This window comes from Orbicella franksi, chromosome 11 (assembly GCF_964199315.1).
Source record: "Orbicella franksi chromosome 11, jaOrbFran1.1, whole genome shotgun sequence".
Lineage (NCBI taxonomy): Eukaryota > Metazoa > Cnidaria > Anthozoa > Scleractinia > Merulinidae > Orbicella > Orbicella franksi.
In genome coordinates this window covers 20,888,545-20,907,114 of record NC_138155.1, presented here as the reverse complement: position 1 = coordinate 20,907,114, position 18,570 = coordinate 20,888,545, and the positions used below count along the sequence as shown (strand labels likewise).

Here is an 18,570-nt window from a genome sequence, read left to right as displayed (position 1 = left end):
AGATTCGACACGGCAGAAATTCGACGTCTGAATCGGTGTCCCATTTCTGTCGGATAACGCGACCGGGACCAGTCGAACGTGCGGCAGAAATGCGGCAGCCGATTCAGACGTCGAATTTCTGTCGAATTTAATTCATTGAACTGAATTCGACACGGAAGAAATGCGACGTATGAACCGGGTCTAAATTACGGTGGCTCCATAGGCTAATCATTTATCACGTTGTGCACGCTCTAGTGCTTTTTGTGCTCATGTTGACGTCATAAAATATCGAAAAAACACTGACGTTTTCCTTTGAGCGTGCGCAGATTACTTAAGCTTTCGTTCTAAGCGCGCGTGCGATCGTAAAACTATAGGGAGTTACCTTAAGGTTTATCGTCTGAAAATAGATCATTCTTCAAGTCCCGGTTTTTCGTGCAATCATTATATAACACTGTCCGATGGGTAAGGTAATAGTTAATAGTTTTTTATCCAATGGATAGCTATTTACCCGGCAGCGCATATCGTTATCTCGGCATGTCCATGAAACAACTGGAACCAGGTCAGCCTTTACTGTTTGTTCAATGGATGTTCCGTTGACAAAGTGCCAAAATATATTGTGACAATTCCTAAGAAATTGCAAAATTAAGAATGAGCGCTAGCGCAAAAATGAATAAACAAAGAAAACAAACAGGCATTCTATTTGAATATTTTACTCTCTTGAATGTTAAAACTACTGCTCATCTTAAACTGGGCAACGTGACAATGTCGTTTTTGGAAAACGAGGACGATTGACCTGGTATAATGTTTGATGCAGAAAATCAGAAGTCAACAGAACTCAAAGAAATCACTTCTCATTTAAACGTGCAATCTTGTAGAGGGAGTTCTACGAGAACTCGGAACTATTTCGTGTACCGGTATTTCCATTTATTTACTTATTACCATAGCGTATCCCTTAAGGGGATTTTCCAGAATGTTCCGTTACGTTAATGTTCGTTGTCATAGTACACGTCAGCCTTAGTGTTACATAAAACAATCACTGGAAATTGCAATCTGGCCCCAGTTTTTCAAAGGCAGATAACGCTATCCTCTAGGTAAATTGCTTCCAATAGAGAAGTGTGAACAATACATTCTACCTCATCTTACCCGGTGGACAGCAATATCTACCGTTTGAATCCTGACGTACTGGGATTGAAGACTAATATGTTGAGCCGGTAAGTGTCGTATTTTCTAGATGAAAAACCCGGTCCCGACTAAAGACCGCATCTCCCACATAGATTTGTAAATACGACCCTCAGGGAAGTTCTATTTCAGGTTTAAAGATGATTTCCAGTCCGTACTGGGTAGTCTTAGCACCCTAATGTTTAAAAAACCTCACTCGATAGAATGCGAATCGATGTTTTTCGTTACGAACCACATCCCTTATCTTTGAGGCCTTTCAAACTGCTTCATTGATTTTTATAGCTGCAAAGTTGTTTCATCAAGTGGAGAAAGAACGAAACATAAAGCTCCGCGTCGCTTCGCGTCCATAAAGGCGGTTGACATGAAACTTTGAATTTACTTTATGTAAGTAGTTGCGAAGTAGTGACGTCATGCATGAAACAAAACAAAAAACGTAAACAACTCTCGAGAGTGCACAGTTATACGGTTAATTCATATTGAGCTCTCAAAAATAATGAATAAAAACTGTCATAAACTCCAAGCTAGAATAAACTACAAAAGTCAAGCAAACGCCGGATTCACGAAGCCTTATTTCACCCCAACTCGATGGAAATGAAAATTAAAAGCGACTGTTGTTAAGTTTTGCAAAGTGTTATTTCGGGGCTCGACGTTGAAAGAGCGCAATGAGTACAAACTATGGGCTTCAAACTGTGGTTACAATTATCTATAAAAGGGACAGACCTGTCTGATTGTGTCCTTTGCAGCTTGCCCCACTTCTCTGATCTTCCAACAACAGAGAATTGGGTTCAGAGACGAGTTTAGGTATATTTGAGTCACGGCAGCTAAATACAACACCTCTATTAATCGTCCATTCGAAGTGATACTTAATCTGAGAACAGACATGACAAAATACGGAAGATAGCAAGCTACTAACACCATCTGCACCCACGCTATGCTAGAAACTGTCTTCTTGTATCGAGCTATATTTAGAGGAATTCCTCCTCCGTTCGCACATCCTTTGTTAGTATGGTCTTGAACCTGAGCTTGATGTTGTTGTAATCTGAAGTAAATCATAGTGTACGAGAAGATTGAAGTTATCAGAGAGACCACTCCAAAAATAATTACTGCAATCCACGCAATGTTTTTATTCCAAAAATGCATCGTTCCACATGAAACACCAGTGGCAAAGAAACAGACTATTACTGCACGAGTTCGTCTCAACGTTACAACATGTCTGTACCTCAAACCCAGTAAGAGGGCAAGAAGTCTGTCCACGCTTATGGCCGTCGATGTTAAGACTGATAACCCACACAAAACAAAACCTGTAACAATGTAGCCTTCGTTGTGAAAGTTCATCCTAATTAGTCGCGTCATAATAGAAACCGCAAAAAGTGGTTGTGAAATAAGGCCAGCAAAAAAGTCAGTGACTGCAAGAGACCGGAACAAAAGTTTTGTTGGAGGATGAAGAGAAGTCTCCTTTTGAAGAGCAACGAGGATCAAAGCATTGCCCAGTGATGCAGTAATGGACAGCAAAATGTTCAAGGCTGAAATAGATACAAATACACTGGTTAACAATGCTGATGTGCTAGTATGGTTCATCTCGCTTGTGTTATGATCGTTCCCGTCTTGTGCGGCAAAGTTCGCCATTTTTCTTGGTAGTCAGAACTTCTTCAGGTTGTTCAGAGCAGCGCAAAGTGTTGTCAGCTTTTTTTTCTTTTTTTTCTGATGACTAACTCTTAGATAAATATTTCGTATATGCGTCGTTTGGTTGTTTGTAATAATTAATTGTCCACATTGTCAACGGTCACGATGTTCAAACAAACAGGCAGTAAGATTCTGAAGACGTTACAGTATCAGGGAGCAAAAATGCGTATTCGTTAATTTGTGTGTTATCTCGGAGTGATGTAGTGATGGACAAGGCAGCTGCAAAAGCCCCGCGGCAAGAACGCATTAAGCTACATGACCACTCTTCCATATTACGTGTAATTGTTTTTTTAAAAAAAAAATGATCAATGTCAATTGTGTTACTCAATAGGAAGTTCTATTCAATTCTGAAGATCTTAATATTTTGCAAAAGAGGGGAAGAGAATTCAAAACTCGCAGGAATTGTTCGTAGATTTAGCAATGGTTTATACATAAAAGCAATAGGAAAAGTCTGTCACCCAGTAATTAGGCCGAAACCGTAATCAAGACAAGCACCTGGTTATATTTACAAAATGCTTCCAAATCGAGATCGTTTCTTTGTAAACTCCATAGCTTATTCTGTTCACATGCTATGATGTTTCCATGCATATTGTCGTTGATGTCGGAATAATATTCAAGTTATGTGACTGAACTCTCGAAAACTCTATCACCCATTTATTTCGTTACTTAACTTCATTTACGGAAGAGCCGCTGGAGTATTTCAATTATTGATATATGTGTTGATCCTGGAATTATCCACAACAATTGGAACCCATTCATTCAACGAGCAAAATTTTGTAATAGAGTCGTCCTATCAAATCGTCTCATATATATATATATTGTCCACAAAATTGTTTCGTTTTACTTAATTTATTCGCTCTGGCTTTCTGGATAGCGGATATTCTATTTCCTAATGTTTAGAAATTTCACCAAAACGCATTAAATGAGAAAACTCAACTAAAGGCTCATTCAACGAAGAAATTAACTGATTGTCACCTGCTTTTTGTTCTTTTCTTTTCTTCCCATAAATTATTCTATATTCATGCAAAATACAAGGCTGTTTACCCTTAGAGTTAAAAGTATAGTTGATTTATACCCAATGTTTGTGGACGGTGAGGAGTAGCATGTTCCCTTGATCTAAATCTTAAAGAATTATTAACACCATCTTGCTATAGAACTACCAGTGAGCAAGAGACCGCTGTACTAGTAATTAAGAGAAGTTTCAAGTACAGAAGAAGTAGATACGATCCCTGAGAGTCTTTTTTTTTTTTTTCTTTTTTTTTTTTTCTTTCAGTTTTCTTACTGGCAAAAATGATCACAATTTAGTCAAAACTATACTGCGATTCCAAAAAAAAAAAGAAAAAAAAGAAAGTTATCTATTTAGCCTAATGTTGGAAATGTCGTCTGCAATACCGTAAAATCCCACATTAAAGCCCCTCCTCCTGGTTATAAACCCCATCGAATATGAGCCCTTCTATTTGCTAACAAAAATATTATTCCGGATATAGGCCCCCCTGGATATAAACCCATCTAATGTGTAAGTGCGTTCCTTTTACGTTTATTTACAAACATCAAAAGTTTTAATCGACAGTTATATGCTAATTAGGTAATAGGGTAATACGGTGATAGAGTAATAGCGTAATAGCTTTAAATGCAATGGTACATTAGCTTTAATTCCTTTCTTTGATACGTTTTATCTCGTTCTGAAACTTTTTTTTTTAAGCTCATATGATGCCCCCCCCCCCACCCCTTCGATATAAGCTCTCCCGTTTATAAGCCCACTCAAATCCCCTTATGAAGTTATATAAGCCCAGTACTTTAATTAACGTGGGATTTTACGGTGTGTCGGATCTACCACTACTGATTTCCGAATTCGATTGTGCAATCATAAGTGGTCACCGTGTGAATTAGCTATGCGAAATGGCCATTTGACACTAAATCATACATATTTAATCAGCCATCTTTGGTTTAGAATTTTTACAACAACAAAAGCCCTGTGGAAAAGAAATCTACTGGATTGTTGATAGGAGATAATTCTGTCAACGTATCATAGGGGTCAGCGGTATTCCGCATGGGCCGTATTGTGTGTGTAAAACGAACATGGCTGCATGTCAGCTGAGAATAAAGTGTTGTGTTCTCGAAAGCTGTTGTTCCTTTGATGGAACCTTTCCCAGCCGGTCAACTGGATCATGTTCTACAACTATCAGTCTAAAAGCACAGATCTCGTTGTCGTTGCTTAAATTCCCTATTGCTCTTAGGACCTGCCCATGGCATTATGGCTTTAGTTGCGCAACTGGTAGAATTAATACGCCATCACCAATACATTGCAGGAAAAAATAAGATAACAACATGTGCCTTGACAGGCCATTCTACTTACGAAAATTGAAACAAAAAAAACAAAACAAAACAAAAGCAGTAGTGAATAAGGCGTTTAGTTAATTTTTCCTACTTGGTAAAATACCTTTTAAGACCTTTTAAAAGCGAAATGATAGCCTTGTATTGAATTAGCAGGTAATTGCAAAATTATGAAAACATACTTGTAACCAATCTCAATTTATATTCTTCCTAATTACGACTTTTTTGTATTTACATCTGGCATTGAGCTGAATAAAAGCTAATCTATAAATATGCTCTTTCCGAATAAAGCGGCTCTCAATTGAGTATAGTAAAACCAAAACCAAACTATCTGCTCTGACCAATTGCAAAGGACTTAGACTATCCATTGAACCAATCAGAACTCTAAGCCTTAATTACATGCAGCTGACGTAAGACGGGGGAAAAGGTGTGTGCACGTGAGCGAGTCTTGATTGGTTTTTACTTTTGATTGGATGGTTGGATACAAAAAGTGACGCGACTTTTTTTAAGTCCATGGCGTTACGTGGTAATTAAAGACAAACCGAACCGAATTTCTTTCGACAGTTAAGTGAAAACCGCTGCACTTCCACGTAATATCTTGTGGGAGTATTCTACCTTTGGAAAGATAGATACAAAAGTATTTCTGGAAAAAATTCAGCACTAGCTACAAATAGGTTTGAACAGTGTAAAATTGAGCATTTGCTGTTGTTTGATAGATGGCCCAGGAAGCGCGTTGCCGAATCGTGTCAGATAAAGGAGAGTCATCAATAATTTTTTTTTAAAAAGTGTTTGTTTCTTTTCGACGTGAGTGATTTACTCAGCTATCGAGCCACTCAGTTGTGCTAGTCCGCAAACAATTTTATGCATTTATTTTATTTTATCTCATTTTATTTTGTTGCGAGCTTATTCTCATGACTATTATTTCAATTTGTCACTCCAAAGTCCACACAGCTTCAACGATTATTTTATCAATCCTGGAAATTAAAATAAATGTAAAATAAATACACCTTACTCAACATATAGTACGAAAGATAAAATTGATGGTATATTCTATTATTTTTTTCCTTTTATATTTGACGCAATGTTTCAATGAAATTATAAATAATTAAAATCTTCAGAAGCAAAGTGAGATAAATAGGTCATCTGAAAATGTGTCAAATCTTTTAAGTCGTTTGCTTTGTTTGCCGATTTTTATGTCTTTGTTTTTAATTGATATCAGTGAACTGGTGAACTTTTTGCTATGCTCATAGCTCTTACAGCTTTGTTTTATAATACCTGCTCAAAAGGCTTCGCTCACCCATACCTGTTAACTGCTTCTTTTATCTAGTTCAATCAAAAAAGGTTTGTGGGGGTGTCTTTTTGAAACTTTCCTTTTAATTTAACATTATTTCTTTCTTTCTCCCTTTAAATGGGACTCATTTGATATGATTGGGTAGGTTTTGCTCAACCTTCCTTTCTCTTCAAAGTTTTCTCTATAAAGAAACTGAATGACATAAGTTATCGTTTCCTTAATGAACAAACCGTAAAGACTTTCTTTTTCAGGCGGAAACCATAACGAAAAAAGATACTCAGTTCATTAATATATTAATTAGAATTATGACGGAGAATAAATTGAAATATTATCTTGAGAATGGATAAGACGTGTTATATTCATTTCTACAGTTTCTAGCACATTCATTCACTGAAAAGAACTAAAATAATTAACACAAATATAATGCCCGGCCAAAAATGCTACGGGCAGTAAACAGAGCCGAAATTAACATCCCCCAAAAACTGGAGATCAATTTCCCTCAAAGGATGCTTCTTTCAACCGATATATTAAAGCACATATTCAGTAAATATCGATGAATACCAAAGAACAATGGGATTTTTTTGTTTTGTTTTGTTTTGTTTTTCCCCTTTTTCTGGCCTGACCACGGTAAGCTCTTTTGACAACACTTGCTAATGCATCAAAGTACTTTCTAATTAACCCACGTTCGAATGGGCCATTAAATGAAATTCAGTTATTCTTAGATAACAACGGCTATAAACTGAGTGATCTTTGTTTCCTCAGTTTGTTACTGACACATGCTAATAAGAGCACGCTGGCCAAACCGCGAGTAGAGATAAAAGAATCGTTTTGACTAAAGGTGCGTTTATTCAGGCGAGCTCACGTTTGATCAAGTTCGCGCGAGGGACAAAATTGAACGATGGATACCCGCAAGGTCCAGTTGATTTTCTTGTGTTGTTGTACGTTCTTCCTTGTCTTAAATCTCGCCGAGGCCAAACCCCGCGGCCCTTATGAAGGAAATGGTATGTGTTGTTTTAATCTTGCTATACCTTCTGATGAATTTGCTTTACGCAACAAGTGTGGTCATGTTATGCCGATAAGGCATGCATCTACACGGCGTCCTGAAAAACCAAACGGCGCGTCCACTTCAAATGTTGAAATTCAGTCCCTTTGTTTCAAGGTTGTATTTTCATGATAAAAACGAAATCATACTTTTGACCGTTTTTTAACCACGCGATTTTCAAAATAATTTCTTTCAGACGGTCAGGTATCTTAATTGTATCGCAAACAGATTTACAATATAATGATATTATACATCAAATGGTAAATATCGATCGATATCAGTCTATTGGCAGTGAATCTCTTGTTTTAGATTTTCAACTGCTGGTTCTAATGTTCTAATGTAAAGGAAACATAACAAAAAAGGAAAGCGGCAAAAAAGAAATTCGTATGCACGAAACAGAGGTAAAGCCAACTTTATTTTTAGTGTGGACCAAATTTCTCCAAACTTTCACAACGATCACAAGAGAAACTCTTAAATACCCTTTTGGATTGCCGATGATTCCAAACTGAAAGGGATCGTCAGGAAATTTCCGAAGACTGCCGAGAATCTTACGAAAATTTCCAAAGATCAGCCGACTTTGAAAATAGCAGAAGGGTTCGTAAGGTCAACAAAATAATATAAATGATATCACTCGGAAGATTGTTGAGATGGTTCGAGATCGACGGGCTTGATGTCATACGTACAAATAATTTCATCTTTCCTAGTAAAATGAAGATAAATAATTTCCGATCGTTCTTTAGTAGTAAAAGAATGTTTGGTGTTCTCAGTCTCAAATCGAAAACCAACAGAAGGAAAGAAGTCGTCGTTTTTAGGTAGAAAATAAAAGATACAGTCGAACCTCTACTAACGGCCTGCACCTCTCTACACATTTTTTAGTCCCAGCAGACAGTCCATACATTCACTCTCTTTTTGACCTCTCTATAACGATCACCTCTCCACAAAGGCATCGGACACTAAAACTCGTCCCAACCGGCCAAAATAACCTCTCGGCAACGGCCATTAATCAACGACTGACGAACGGTATATTCAAAACCATTTTCTATTGTAAAAGGTCACCAAATTCGATCCGCGTCGTTCTTCGTTAGCCCCTCTGTTTAGTTTCTGTTGTATTGGTCTATTTTGATTTATATATGCTAAAATAAGCATTTTCGACAAAAAAAGTATGTTGCATCCCCCAAAAAAGGTGTCATATTACACCTCAACCTCCACTTCAACGGCCACTTTTTTCTGTCCCCTAGGTGGCCGTTGTGGAGAGGGTAGACTGCAGTTGCTGTACACCATGGCACGAAGTGTCAGGCCAGCGCTGGATGGGATGCTAGTTCACTGCAGGGTTACCCAAGCATTGAATTCGCCGGTACCCAATTATACACCCGGAAGGAGAGGGGCACTGTGAAAGTAAAGTGTGTTGCCCAGGAACACAACGCAATGTCCCCGGCCAGGGCTCGAACCCGGACCGCTCGATCTGGAGTCGAGCGCACTAACCACGAGGCCACCTCACCTCCACCGTTGATAACTGGAATCACGTAAAGTCTGTTCCAACATAGCAAGAAACTCATGCTACACTCTACAATTTTAGAATTGACACCCAAAAGTAACAACAATATTATATGATTTCTTTTCAGGTATTGGGAAACGTGATGTACGTTACCAGCGCAGGAGATATTTTCCCATATCTGAGTGTTATAGTGATTATGAATGCGATTACGGCATGAAATGTGATTCAGAATTTGAGTTTTGTCTTCCTATTGCTGGTAAGCACAACAATGAAAACTAACGAGTTAATCCGTTAAACGTTTATTTTTGTTCGACGTTTTCCGAACAACTCAGTGGTAGATTCTTTGAAGAGTTTTTAAATTTCAGGTGGCTTTTTGAAGAGCTTTCGTTCAAATTCTTTTTAGAAGAGGTCCAAACTACTCTTCGTATGTTCCTTCGAATTAGAAAGGAGTTCTTTGGGCTTTATTCCTAATTTTCTACAAACACTTCGAGTGCCTTCCCCAAAGGGTTTTCATGTTTATTTTTCCCCCGACATTTTTTTTCTGAACGAACACTTCGGGTTATGCTCCCAAGAGTTGTTAAATTAAACTCTTTAGGTGTTTTTCTGAAGTTTTTCTAAACACTTCGGGTAATTTCCCAAGATTTGTTATTTCACAAATAAATGTTTCCACTCCTTTTTTAACCTTTGGTTTGTTTTTATTCACCATAGGTGGCGAAGGTCGGCTATGAGAGGCAAAGATCAGCAAATGCAAGCCACTGCAGGGAACTCAAGCAATATTTAAGGAACGCTGGCGAACTTATTGTTGTAATTCAAATGAAAGAACTAGTTACGTGTACTAAATAGATAGTGGCCATTTGAAAATTTCACTTCCGTGACATTAAATATTAGGAAGTCGAGAAAAACACTTTGGAGTTTGTAAGTATAAAGAAACTTCAAATCGAAAGTGTAGGCTATACCAAAGCATAAACAGTTGTAATATATAAAGAGGTACTTCTGGATTATTTCCACATAATCAGGTAAACCGTTTACTTTTGTTGAAAGGGTGGAGAGGGGGGAGAGAGGGGGGGGGGGGGGCTTGGCAGAAAGGGCATACAACCGTTAGACTCTCTTTATTTTTAAACAAAAACTATAGTCAAGGTAATGAAAACTCAGTAACATCTTGTAACTTAAAATATGCTCAAGAACCCCATGACAACAAATCAAGGAGAAGTAGTTGTTCGGTTCATGTTGTAAGACTACTATAATTCTAAAAATAACAGAAAGTAACGCTGTGCTTAACTTATTTCAAAAGCCAGCTTCAAAAAGATACTTCTATCCAATGAATTTCATTTTTCTATAACCGTCTAAGTTCTACGAGATTCATGAAAGCCACGGCAGCAGTCTGTCCTCGTCCACTTCGTCTGGTCCCAGGGTAATGTATACACAGCGCCCATAAGGCTTTCCATTAATTTTACGGCCTTGAGTGTTTCTTGTGGAACACGTCATGCCTAGTCGACAAGGGCACTGCATGGAACCTGGCTGTGTAACAAAATGCAATGCAACAGATTGTTTAGCTTCACAATTCCCTGGAAGGGGGCTTACAATAACAATACATGTGAAGAGAGACATCCTTTGCCACATTACAGGACACAGTGACTTTGGTGGGTGTGGTGACAAAAACGTTTTGTTAGTGTCCAAATTTAAGTTACTCAATTAAGAAATAGCTTTATAGATGGAAGAAAAATAAGCATGACTCCAAGGGGGAGGGGGGGGGGGGAGCTATGGGGATATGCCTCCAATAGGACACAAACAAACAACCCTTACTTCCCCTTCCACAAACAGGATGCAGATGTGCAAATGCTGAAACACTACGTGCAACAACTTCAGTTTTCGTGGCTGCGCGTTGCAACACTTTCTGCAACAGTGCTAAGAAGGCAAGTGGTAAATTTGGTGACGGACAGTGGGTCATGTAACCAAAAAGAGCAAACCACAAATTTTTTGCAGTTATTGCCTAAAAGTAAAAGGAATAAAAATCATATGGGCGCCCCAATGGACGCATCGTTGGAAGTAAAGGACATTAGTTAGAGTGGGCCCTTTGCTTTTGATACACAATCAGCAATTCTGGATTTGACAAAGGGACAACTGGCGTCAACCAGTGCAAGGTTGGCTTTTCTTTATTTTGGATGTCCAGGTATGTCCCTTTCCATCCGACCGGCCGGACTTTATACTATTAGATTGATGAGCAGAAAACAACAGCAGATGCTGACGCAATTAACCTTTTGCATGCAACCCCCCGTTCTATGTAACCATTTGTGTCTAGGCGTCAATAAAGACTTACCGTTATCTGTGGAAAGCACAGCTCTTTTAGCTGTGGTTGGCGTAGACAGGTGCCATTCATTGTGGACGAAACCCCTGCACAGCACTCTTTAGGACTGCAGTCATCTCGAGATTGACACTTAACAAATTTCTAAAGAGAAACAAAATCCATCTGAATTCCGCTTTGTGGCTAATCCCAAAAACAAAAGCCCGATGGAATAAACACGCGCTCTGGAGTTCCGAAGACAAGGCAAATTAGATGAGGAGGCAACCGAAACCGGCAAAGGACGTGCTGTCTTCAAATTACTCAGTCCAAGCTGCTCCTGCCTGAGTTGAAGTTTGGGAACGAGTGGACTCAAAGTTCTTTGGTCCATGGATCCCCCAATAGATAGAATTGAAGTACACCGACATTAATATTTTTGAAAATTTAACATTTCAGTTCTAAGGACACCCAGTTGAAAATTGACATTTTTGTTGCCAGCTAGATAGATGTCTCGTTCCCCTTGGTCGGTAAAATATATCGCGTCCTCTGATTGGCCGGCGTGGCAGAAGGTTTTCGTTCCTCTCTGTTAGTTACCTGTTGATATACGCCTTCTTTCATGGAATGTGATAACATTACGTTGTGGCCAAAAAAAAAAAAAAAAAAAAGGCTTCTAGGAAGCTCCCTGAAGACCAGTTTGGAAAACCAAAGCCACAAAAACCAACCAAAAACAACATCAACAGCAAATCACAGTAGCTCTCACCTGGTAATATTTCACTTTCTGTGTGCGAGAAGGGTGTTTCTCTACCCCTGCCTGCAACAACAGGGCGTACACGCTATTTTAAGTCTAGCAAACCACTCAGATTGCGTACTAGTGCTTTCTAAAAACTTTGATGATTCAGGTGAATCAAGATGACAACATATGTTCCCCTATGAAAGTGGCAAAGTATATCAATTTTACAGTAGGAGAAACAGTGAGATTTGTGCGACCATAAAAAAACAAAAAGCCAAAACAAAACAAAAAAACACCCACCAGGTCTGGTTTCAATTTCATTCGGTCTTTTAAAGAAGGTTTTTTCTTCCTTGCTACCTGCAAAAGTGAGGTTGTCATTTATAAAACATAAAGCTTAGATCCATTTTGCGTCCTAACAAGACCTATAAATTAACGCTGAAGTTTCGCGACAACATTAAAGAGTAATTTATCACCTATGATATTATTGCCAGAATTGGAGTCTGTAATTGATTTTTCACTTCTCAAAAATCCATTTCAGTGGCCCACACGTGATGAACCAACTGTGATCAAATCAGCCAAGTTTTAAAAGGCGGAAAACTCAGGTTCCTTCCTTTATTTTTTACCTGAATGGATGACAACTTGAGCTGGATGGCGCGCTGTTTGAGCTTTGGTTTGCACGTGCCTTTGACTGGATAATTAGAAAGCTAGGCAGTTTTTATTGAACATTGACCCTGTGAATAGATTGCGGCGTTAATTAAAATACACGCTCTCATCAACTTATGCTCGCATCGGACACCCAGCTGATTCTGAGAAGCTAACTGCGGTGTACTTCCTTGGCTTTCCACGGGTTCAAAACTTATTAACTATTTGTACAAACACGGGATTCTTTACCCTAAATATCTCTGATTTGTAAGTGATTTGAATAAAAATAGCGTAGCCATCTCATTCGATTCTACTCTATTACTGAAGTTCAACTAAGATTCCTCGCTCAAATCTGTAGCCTTCGTCATAACGTAACCTTGAGTGGGTGTTTTGCGGTCACATTTTGCTGCATGAGTGAAACTGAAATTTGGACCATCAAATCACTATCGATCTTACACTCACTTTCGATAAGCCTGGGTCATGCACATTCTGAAATGCCGCATAGTCTGGCCGGCGACATGTAAAAAGGAAAACACATTTCTTCTAAATTGTAAGGTCTTTTTTTTTATGAGGACGCGACGAAAATTTCATGCACTCGCTAAATGTGAAACTTAATATACTTAATTCTAAAAACCTAACGATTGTCTCAATTGTTTGTATTTTATTTTTGTATTTTTTTGCCAAAAAAAAGAGACAAATCCATTTAAAGAATCAAGCAACTAGCTTTTGCTGACAACCAACCGCATAATGTCAAAATTCATCCTTCTACTGACATCTTGTGATGTTATGTCTGGCGCACATGTATACTAGCAATTTAAATGCGTTTAGGGGTGATTTACTTCATTTATTTAAAATCGCTAAAAGAAACACAAAATTAAGGCATGCAAACCCTAGAAAATTTACTTTCTTATGTATACATCTGAAAACAAAAATGTAACTTGTGATTTACTTCATTTATTCAGAAAGAAACACAAAATTAAGGCATGCAAACTCTAGAAAATTTACTGTCTTACGGATACATCTGAAAACAAAAATGTGACTGGTTTCTGTGGTTTGGAAATGATGCCCCGTCCACACTACGCTAGAGAAATATGAAAACGCAACAATAACCGGTCATTTTAGATTTCTATTTGGGGAAGACTTAACAAGAGGGAATCTCACGATTATCGTGGCGTTAATATTTTCCAAAAGCTTCGTTTTAAAAATGTTTTACGTCCACACTAAAACGCAAAGCCGGCGTTTTCAAATTCCTCCGATTTGAAGAGCGTTTTCGAAAAGCTCCGTTTTCGAGGCTTATTAGTGTGAACGGTAAGCCTAACACTAGAAATAAAGCAGCTGCATTTTCAAATTTCTCCGGCCTAGTGTGAACGTGAGCTAAAGCTCTCCTTTCGTGATATTTGAACTTCCCGTTTTCTTTCTAAAACGAAGTGGTGGCCTTGCGAGGGACGTGTTCTGACTGTGCACAACCTGTTATTCTAAACGAAAAATAATAGCTATCACGGAACAACAAAATTACTCATTTTTACCGCAAATAATTAATTTTGATGAAATTTTAATCCTCGATAAAGCCAATTTGTCACGTCGGAAAACGAAAAAGAAAAAACGATTACCACAAATGTAGAAAATTGTTCAAAAAACTTTGCTATCTGGATGCTTCATTATTGAAAAACAACTTTTCGGAAGTACAGATGAATTGGTTTAACTTGGAACCATGTTTTTGTAATTACTTCACACTGTAATTTGCTGTTATACCTAATCCTTTAAAAATCTTTATCTTTATATTTTCGTGGCCAAAACCGAAAAAAGAGGGTTGAAAAAGTAAATTGGGCTTTTATTCCAAATAGAAAATGTCAACCAAGAAAAACGTAGAAGTGAAACTAAATTGGCCTAAAATTTGTTGTTTGAAATCGTGCTTTCGGATACCAGATGCAATGCTTTTGTCATGCACATAGCAAAGTAACATTGATAGTATTTCTTTAAAGTAGCACGATGCATATGTGTAGGCGGGTTGCGTATTTTTCCATTAAATATAAATCCATACGAGAGGTACATGCTGACCTTAAACAAACGACTATTCGTCAAAAACCTCTGCGCGCAAAAACCTATAGTTGAAAGGTTCACTGAGAAGAGGTTTTTATTTTTATTTATTTATTTATTTTTTCGGTTAAACCATGCATTTATAATATATCTTCTTCTTATCGAAATCTTACTTCGGTGGAGATCTGAAAGCACGTGGGAAGCTTTTAGCTTAACCGACAAACACGGCTACACAAATGGTTTACGATGGGCGTTAACTGAGATAGCTGTAGAAATAAATTGAAACCTTGAATTAGTCAAGGTAAAATTTTAACAATTTTATCTTCACTTCTAAAGGTCGTCTGAGAACTGTTTCAATGGTGAATTTAAGTCTGGTATGCAAGATGATTAAAATTAAAAGGCGTGGAAAACAAATCATTTGGAATAGTAAAGGCGAATTTTTTTTTTTCTTTTCAGCGCACAAGTACTTATATTTCTTAGTTGGAGATCAGCTTGTTAAACCACACCCTGCTATTCGATTCAAATGAATTAATTGCAGAGGCGAACCATATATGACCGGCGGAAACGAAATAGCTAACTTTGTTACACTAACAATATTGCATTACGTTTTGTGGCGTGGCTGGAGGAATATATTTTGTCTGATTTTATTCTTGCTATCTGAAGTTCTCTCTGGTTGTTAAAAATATTTCCTGAATGAAAATTTGTCCGAAGATTCAGATAAACATAAAACACTTTTTTTAGCCTCGTAAAAAAAATTTTCTTCGTTTTAAGCGGAAACACACACACACACAAAATGTTAATATAAAAAGAACTAAATGAGGCTATCAAACAACAGCGCTGGAATATTTTTCAATCAGTCTGTAACAAATAAGTTCTGAAGGGCAGACGTTATCTTTGTATTTTTCCATTTCTCATTAAAATTTACACCTCAGACATGTAATCATTCGTTACTTTTACGGCAATTTCATGGTCTAGAAAATTATATTCCCTCGGAGCTTCAGTCGGACATCAAATTAATTGCGCGCAAATGTATAGACTGAGCAAAAAAAAAGTCACTCTTACACACAAAAAAAAATAATAATAATATAAAAAAGAAAAAGAAAATAAAAAAAGAACTGATATTAAGCTTACCTCCCGATACGCTAAACACGTTGTGAGCAAAAATGTAAAAACTCCTAACCAAAGCAGGAATGATTTCATTTTGTATATCGGCCTCAGGTTGGTCGTTTTTCGCAATCAGTGTTTCCTCGCGGGCTGTCTTGAAATGCCAACTCCTAAATATATAGAGGAGTTTTATCCAGACTTTCTCGCCCCCGCTTTGTAATCAACCCACTGAACTTTATATGCAGATTGTTGTTTTGAACATTTCATGTGCTTAATACCGGTAGTCGTTTATCAAGCTACTTAATCACTAGCTTCAACTTGACCCTGGAAACAGCCAACCACACAAGAAATTGATCTTAACATCGCTTCGCGCTAGATAAATCTCGATTGATCCTCAGCGCTGTCGGCAGATGGTCAATTTCGGACGTTGCGCTCTTTCGCAATGGTGTTGCGCGCTTTTTAGAAGTTGATTGGCACGCAAAAAAGGTTGCGAAAACTGGAAAAACCGGAAATACTTAAAAAGCCCGTTTAAAGAGAACCTGTTTACGTGTAGCTTAGAATATTGATTTAGAAGGTCAGAAAGTTCTAAGGCATGAGATTGAGTTGCAGTAAGGAAAAAAATGGTTTGCGAATAAAATATGAAAAATTACTCCAACTGTGCCAGCTTCATAGCAAGAAAAGCTGAGTCACCGGCGTCAAATAGTGATAAATTAGAGTCGTTGAACTTAACAAAGGAAATATCCCTGTCAAATGAATCATCGGCTCCTTGCAAAAAATAAACCCGGACATTTTTCTTCCTGAAATTAATTTATCTGGGTTCATCTCTAAAAATGCATCAAAAAGATCTGTAAATAGTAGTAGATTTCAACGGTCAAACAGTCACTCCTGAAAAATATAGTGACTATTTTATTGCTTAACCAAAATATAAGAGAATTCTGAATTTTAGATTTGCAATTTGCTAATTAATCTTCGCGATGCTTTATAGGCATGCTATCAAGTAACATTTATTTAATGGTAAGGTTAAAATCTGAAAAAATCATTAAACGGGATTTTTTATGGCAAAGAATAACATTTATCTTATTTTACGACTCAAATCTCCAGTTTTTATAAAGCGTGAATATGCGAATTACTCTAGATCGTCACATGATTACTATAGGCAGAATATTATCCTGTCTTTGCTATTAAGGGCAGCAAGATTGCCTCCTATAGGAGCTTCGCAAGACAAATATCAATTTGGAATACAAAAAGGATATTGCACAGCGGCAGGTAGATATGAGTTTTATTTTCGAGTGGTATAAAAAGATATTTTTAGAACGGACGTAGCGAGTGAGTAAAATAATGTTTCAAAATAAAATTCAGCGTATAATTTTCGGCTTATTTGATAGACGTATCTTTTGCTCGCTCTTTTCACCGACTGGTGGAAAAAGTGGGAAATGACGTCATAAAGTGAGGATATGGAAAATACGCCGGTACGGCGTTTTTTCGTGTTAATTTTACGAATGATGTATATCCTCCAGTGGAACACTCGTGTCTTTTTAACGAATATACTGTTACCTGTATGTTTTAAGGATAGAGGGGAAAGCTATCTTATTGAAAGATTGTCGTTGTTATTAATTTGTCCTTTCAGTGCTTCACCCGATACTAAACCTCTATAGAGTTCTCGTAGCATACTGAATAACGATCCATTTGTCGCGCTCCACTGACACAAAAAGGAAAAAGAAAAAGAAAAAGAAAAAAGAAAAACGTGCTTAAAAAGACATCGAAACCAAAAAGCAAAGCAAATAAAAACTAAAAGCTTATTTGTTGATGAAATCTCAAGCATTGAAGCGAAATTAAAACTTTATCAATTTGGCAACACCTTGGACAAACTTAAAACACACTCACGTCCGGAAGATTAAGAGGAATTGCAGACACAATTCCGGCAAAACAAAGGAAGCTTTTAGCTCTCTAGGGCTGTCTATTAAACACCCTTATGGAGAGCTATACATTTGAAACTTTTCTATTGTTTGTGGCGTTTTTTTTTTTTTTTTTTTTTTTTTTTTTGAAGGTCATAAATCTATTTATTCCACAGCCGCTCAGGAAAACAAATGTTTGCTTTTGAACGAAATTTCACACAGCAATGTGCTTCAACACCTCTGGACATTATTATCAGAGGCTTTGATTATCTTTAGTCGTAATATGAAAATTTAAAAGGGAGAAAATAAAATGCATTGCTGTTTTTTTTTTTTTTTTTTTAAGCAGAAACAATAACCGTTCTACTAGTGAAAGAAGAATCAATTCATATATATATTTTTTGAAGTAAATAAAAAACCATGCCATTTTCTTAAAACAAAACTTCGAAAAGGTAAGGAATTCGACGAGATTTGATTCCACAACCTGCGAATTACGAGACCGCAGCTACACATTGTAAGCTTCATAACTCAGCCTGACGTCCATGTACCAAACACTACTCCTATCGATTCATCCATAGTCCAAGAACTGCATGAAAAACTTTGGAGTGCACGGTTTTACTCAACTTGATTCTTGTGCAAGACATTAGCTTGTATGCAGCTGGCCAGCCTCAAGGCCAAACATAATGGCGTCTCGTTTTGTCGTCTGGAAGCTCATTTCAGCCACGTTTGTATGAGAAGACGTACAATTAGTGGCCATACGAGGAAATATTTTTCCATACACGACGCCTGTTGTGCAGCTTGCGGTGTGAGTCAGCGAATAAAACTTAACTCAACGACTACTTAATAAGTAGTTAAAACTACCCCCATCTTTAAAAGCACCTTCA

General features: G+C 37.5%; 2 protein-coding genes across 2 annotated transcripts; both read right to left on the bottom strand.

Moving 5' to 3' along the window:
* Positions 1 to 1,857: 1,857 nt before the first annotated feature.
* LOC145502193 (melanocortin receptor 4-like) lies at positions 1,858 to 2,855 on the bottom strand. Its single transcript, XM_081481453.1, has one exon. The coding sequence runs from the start codon at positions 2,782 to 2,784 to the stop codon at positions 1,858 to 1,860; it is 927 nt and encodes a 308-aa protein (XP_081337579.1). The 5' UTR covers positions 2,785 to 2,855.
* Positions 2,856 to 10,096: 7,241 nt separating this feature from the next.
* On the bottom strand, positions 10,097 to 16,175 carry LOC145503178 (uncharacterized). The gene is made up of 5 exons (XM_081482638.1): positions 15,822 to 16,175; positions 12,312 to 12,368; positions 12,042 to 12,092; positions 11,321 to 11,449; positions 10,097 to 10,521 (listed from the first exon to the last, which is right to left on the bottom strand). The coding sequence occupies exons 1-5, from the start codon at positions 15,888 to 15,890 to the stop codon at positions 10,363 to 10,365; spliced, it is 465 nt and encodes a 154-aa protein (XP_081338764.1). The 5' UTR covers positions 15,891 to 16,175; the 3' UTR covers positions 10,097 to 10,362.
* Between the last annotated feature and the right edge of the window lie 2,395 nt (positions 16,176 to 18,570).

What these genes read in the sequence shown, in the direction of transcription:
- LOC145503178 (XM_081482638.1), bottom strand. Translation starts at nt 15,890, where the DNA reads ATGAAATCATTCCTGCTTTGGTTAGGAGTTTTTACATTTTTGCTCACA. An exon ending in TGAAATTGAAACCAGACCTG is followed by an intron (nt 12,093 to 12,311) that starts GTGGGTGTTTTT and finishes CTGTTGTTGCAG; the next exon opens with GCAGGGGTAGAGAAACACCC. An exon ending in TGTGCTTTCCACAGATAACG is followed by an intron (nt 10,522 to 11,320) that starts GTAAGTCTTTAT and finishes TTTGTTACACAG; the next exon opens with CCAGGTTCCATGCAGTGCCC.
- LOC145502193 (XM_081481453.1), bottom strand. Translation starts at nt 2,784, where the DNA reads ATGGCGAACTTTGCCGCACAAGACGGGAACGATCATAACACAAGCGAG.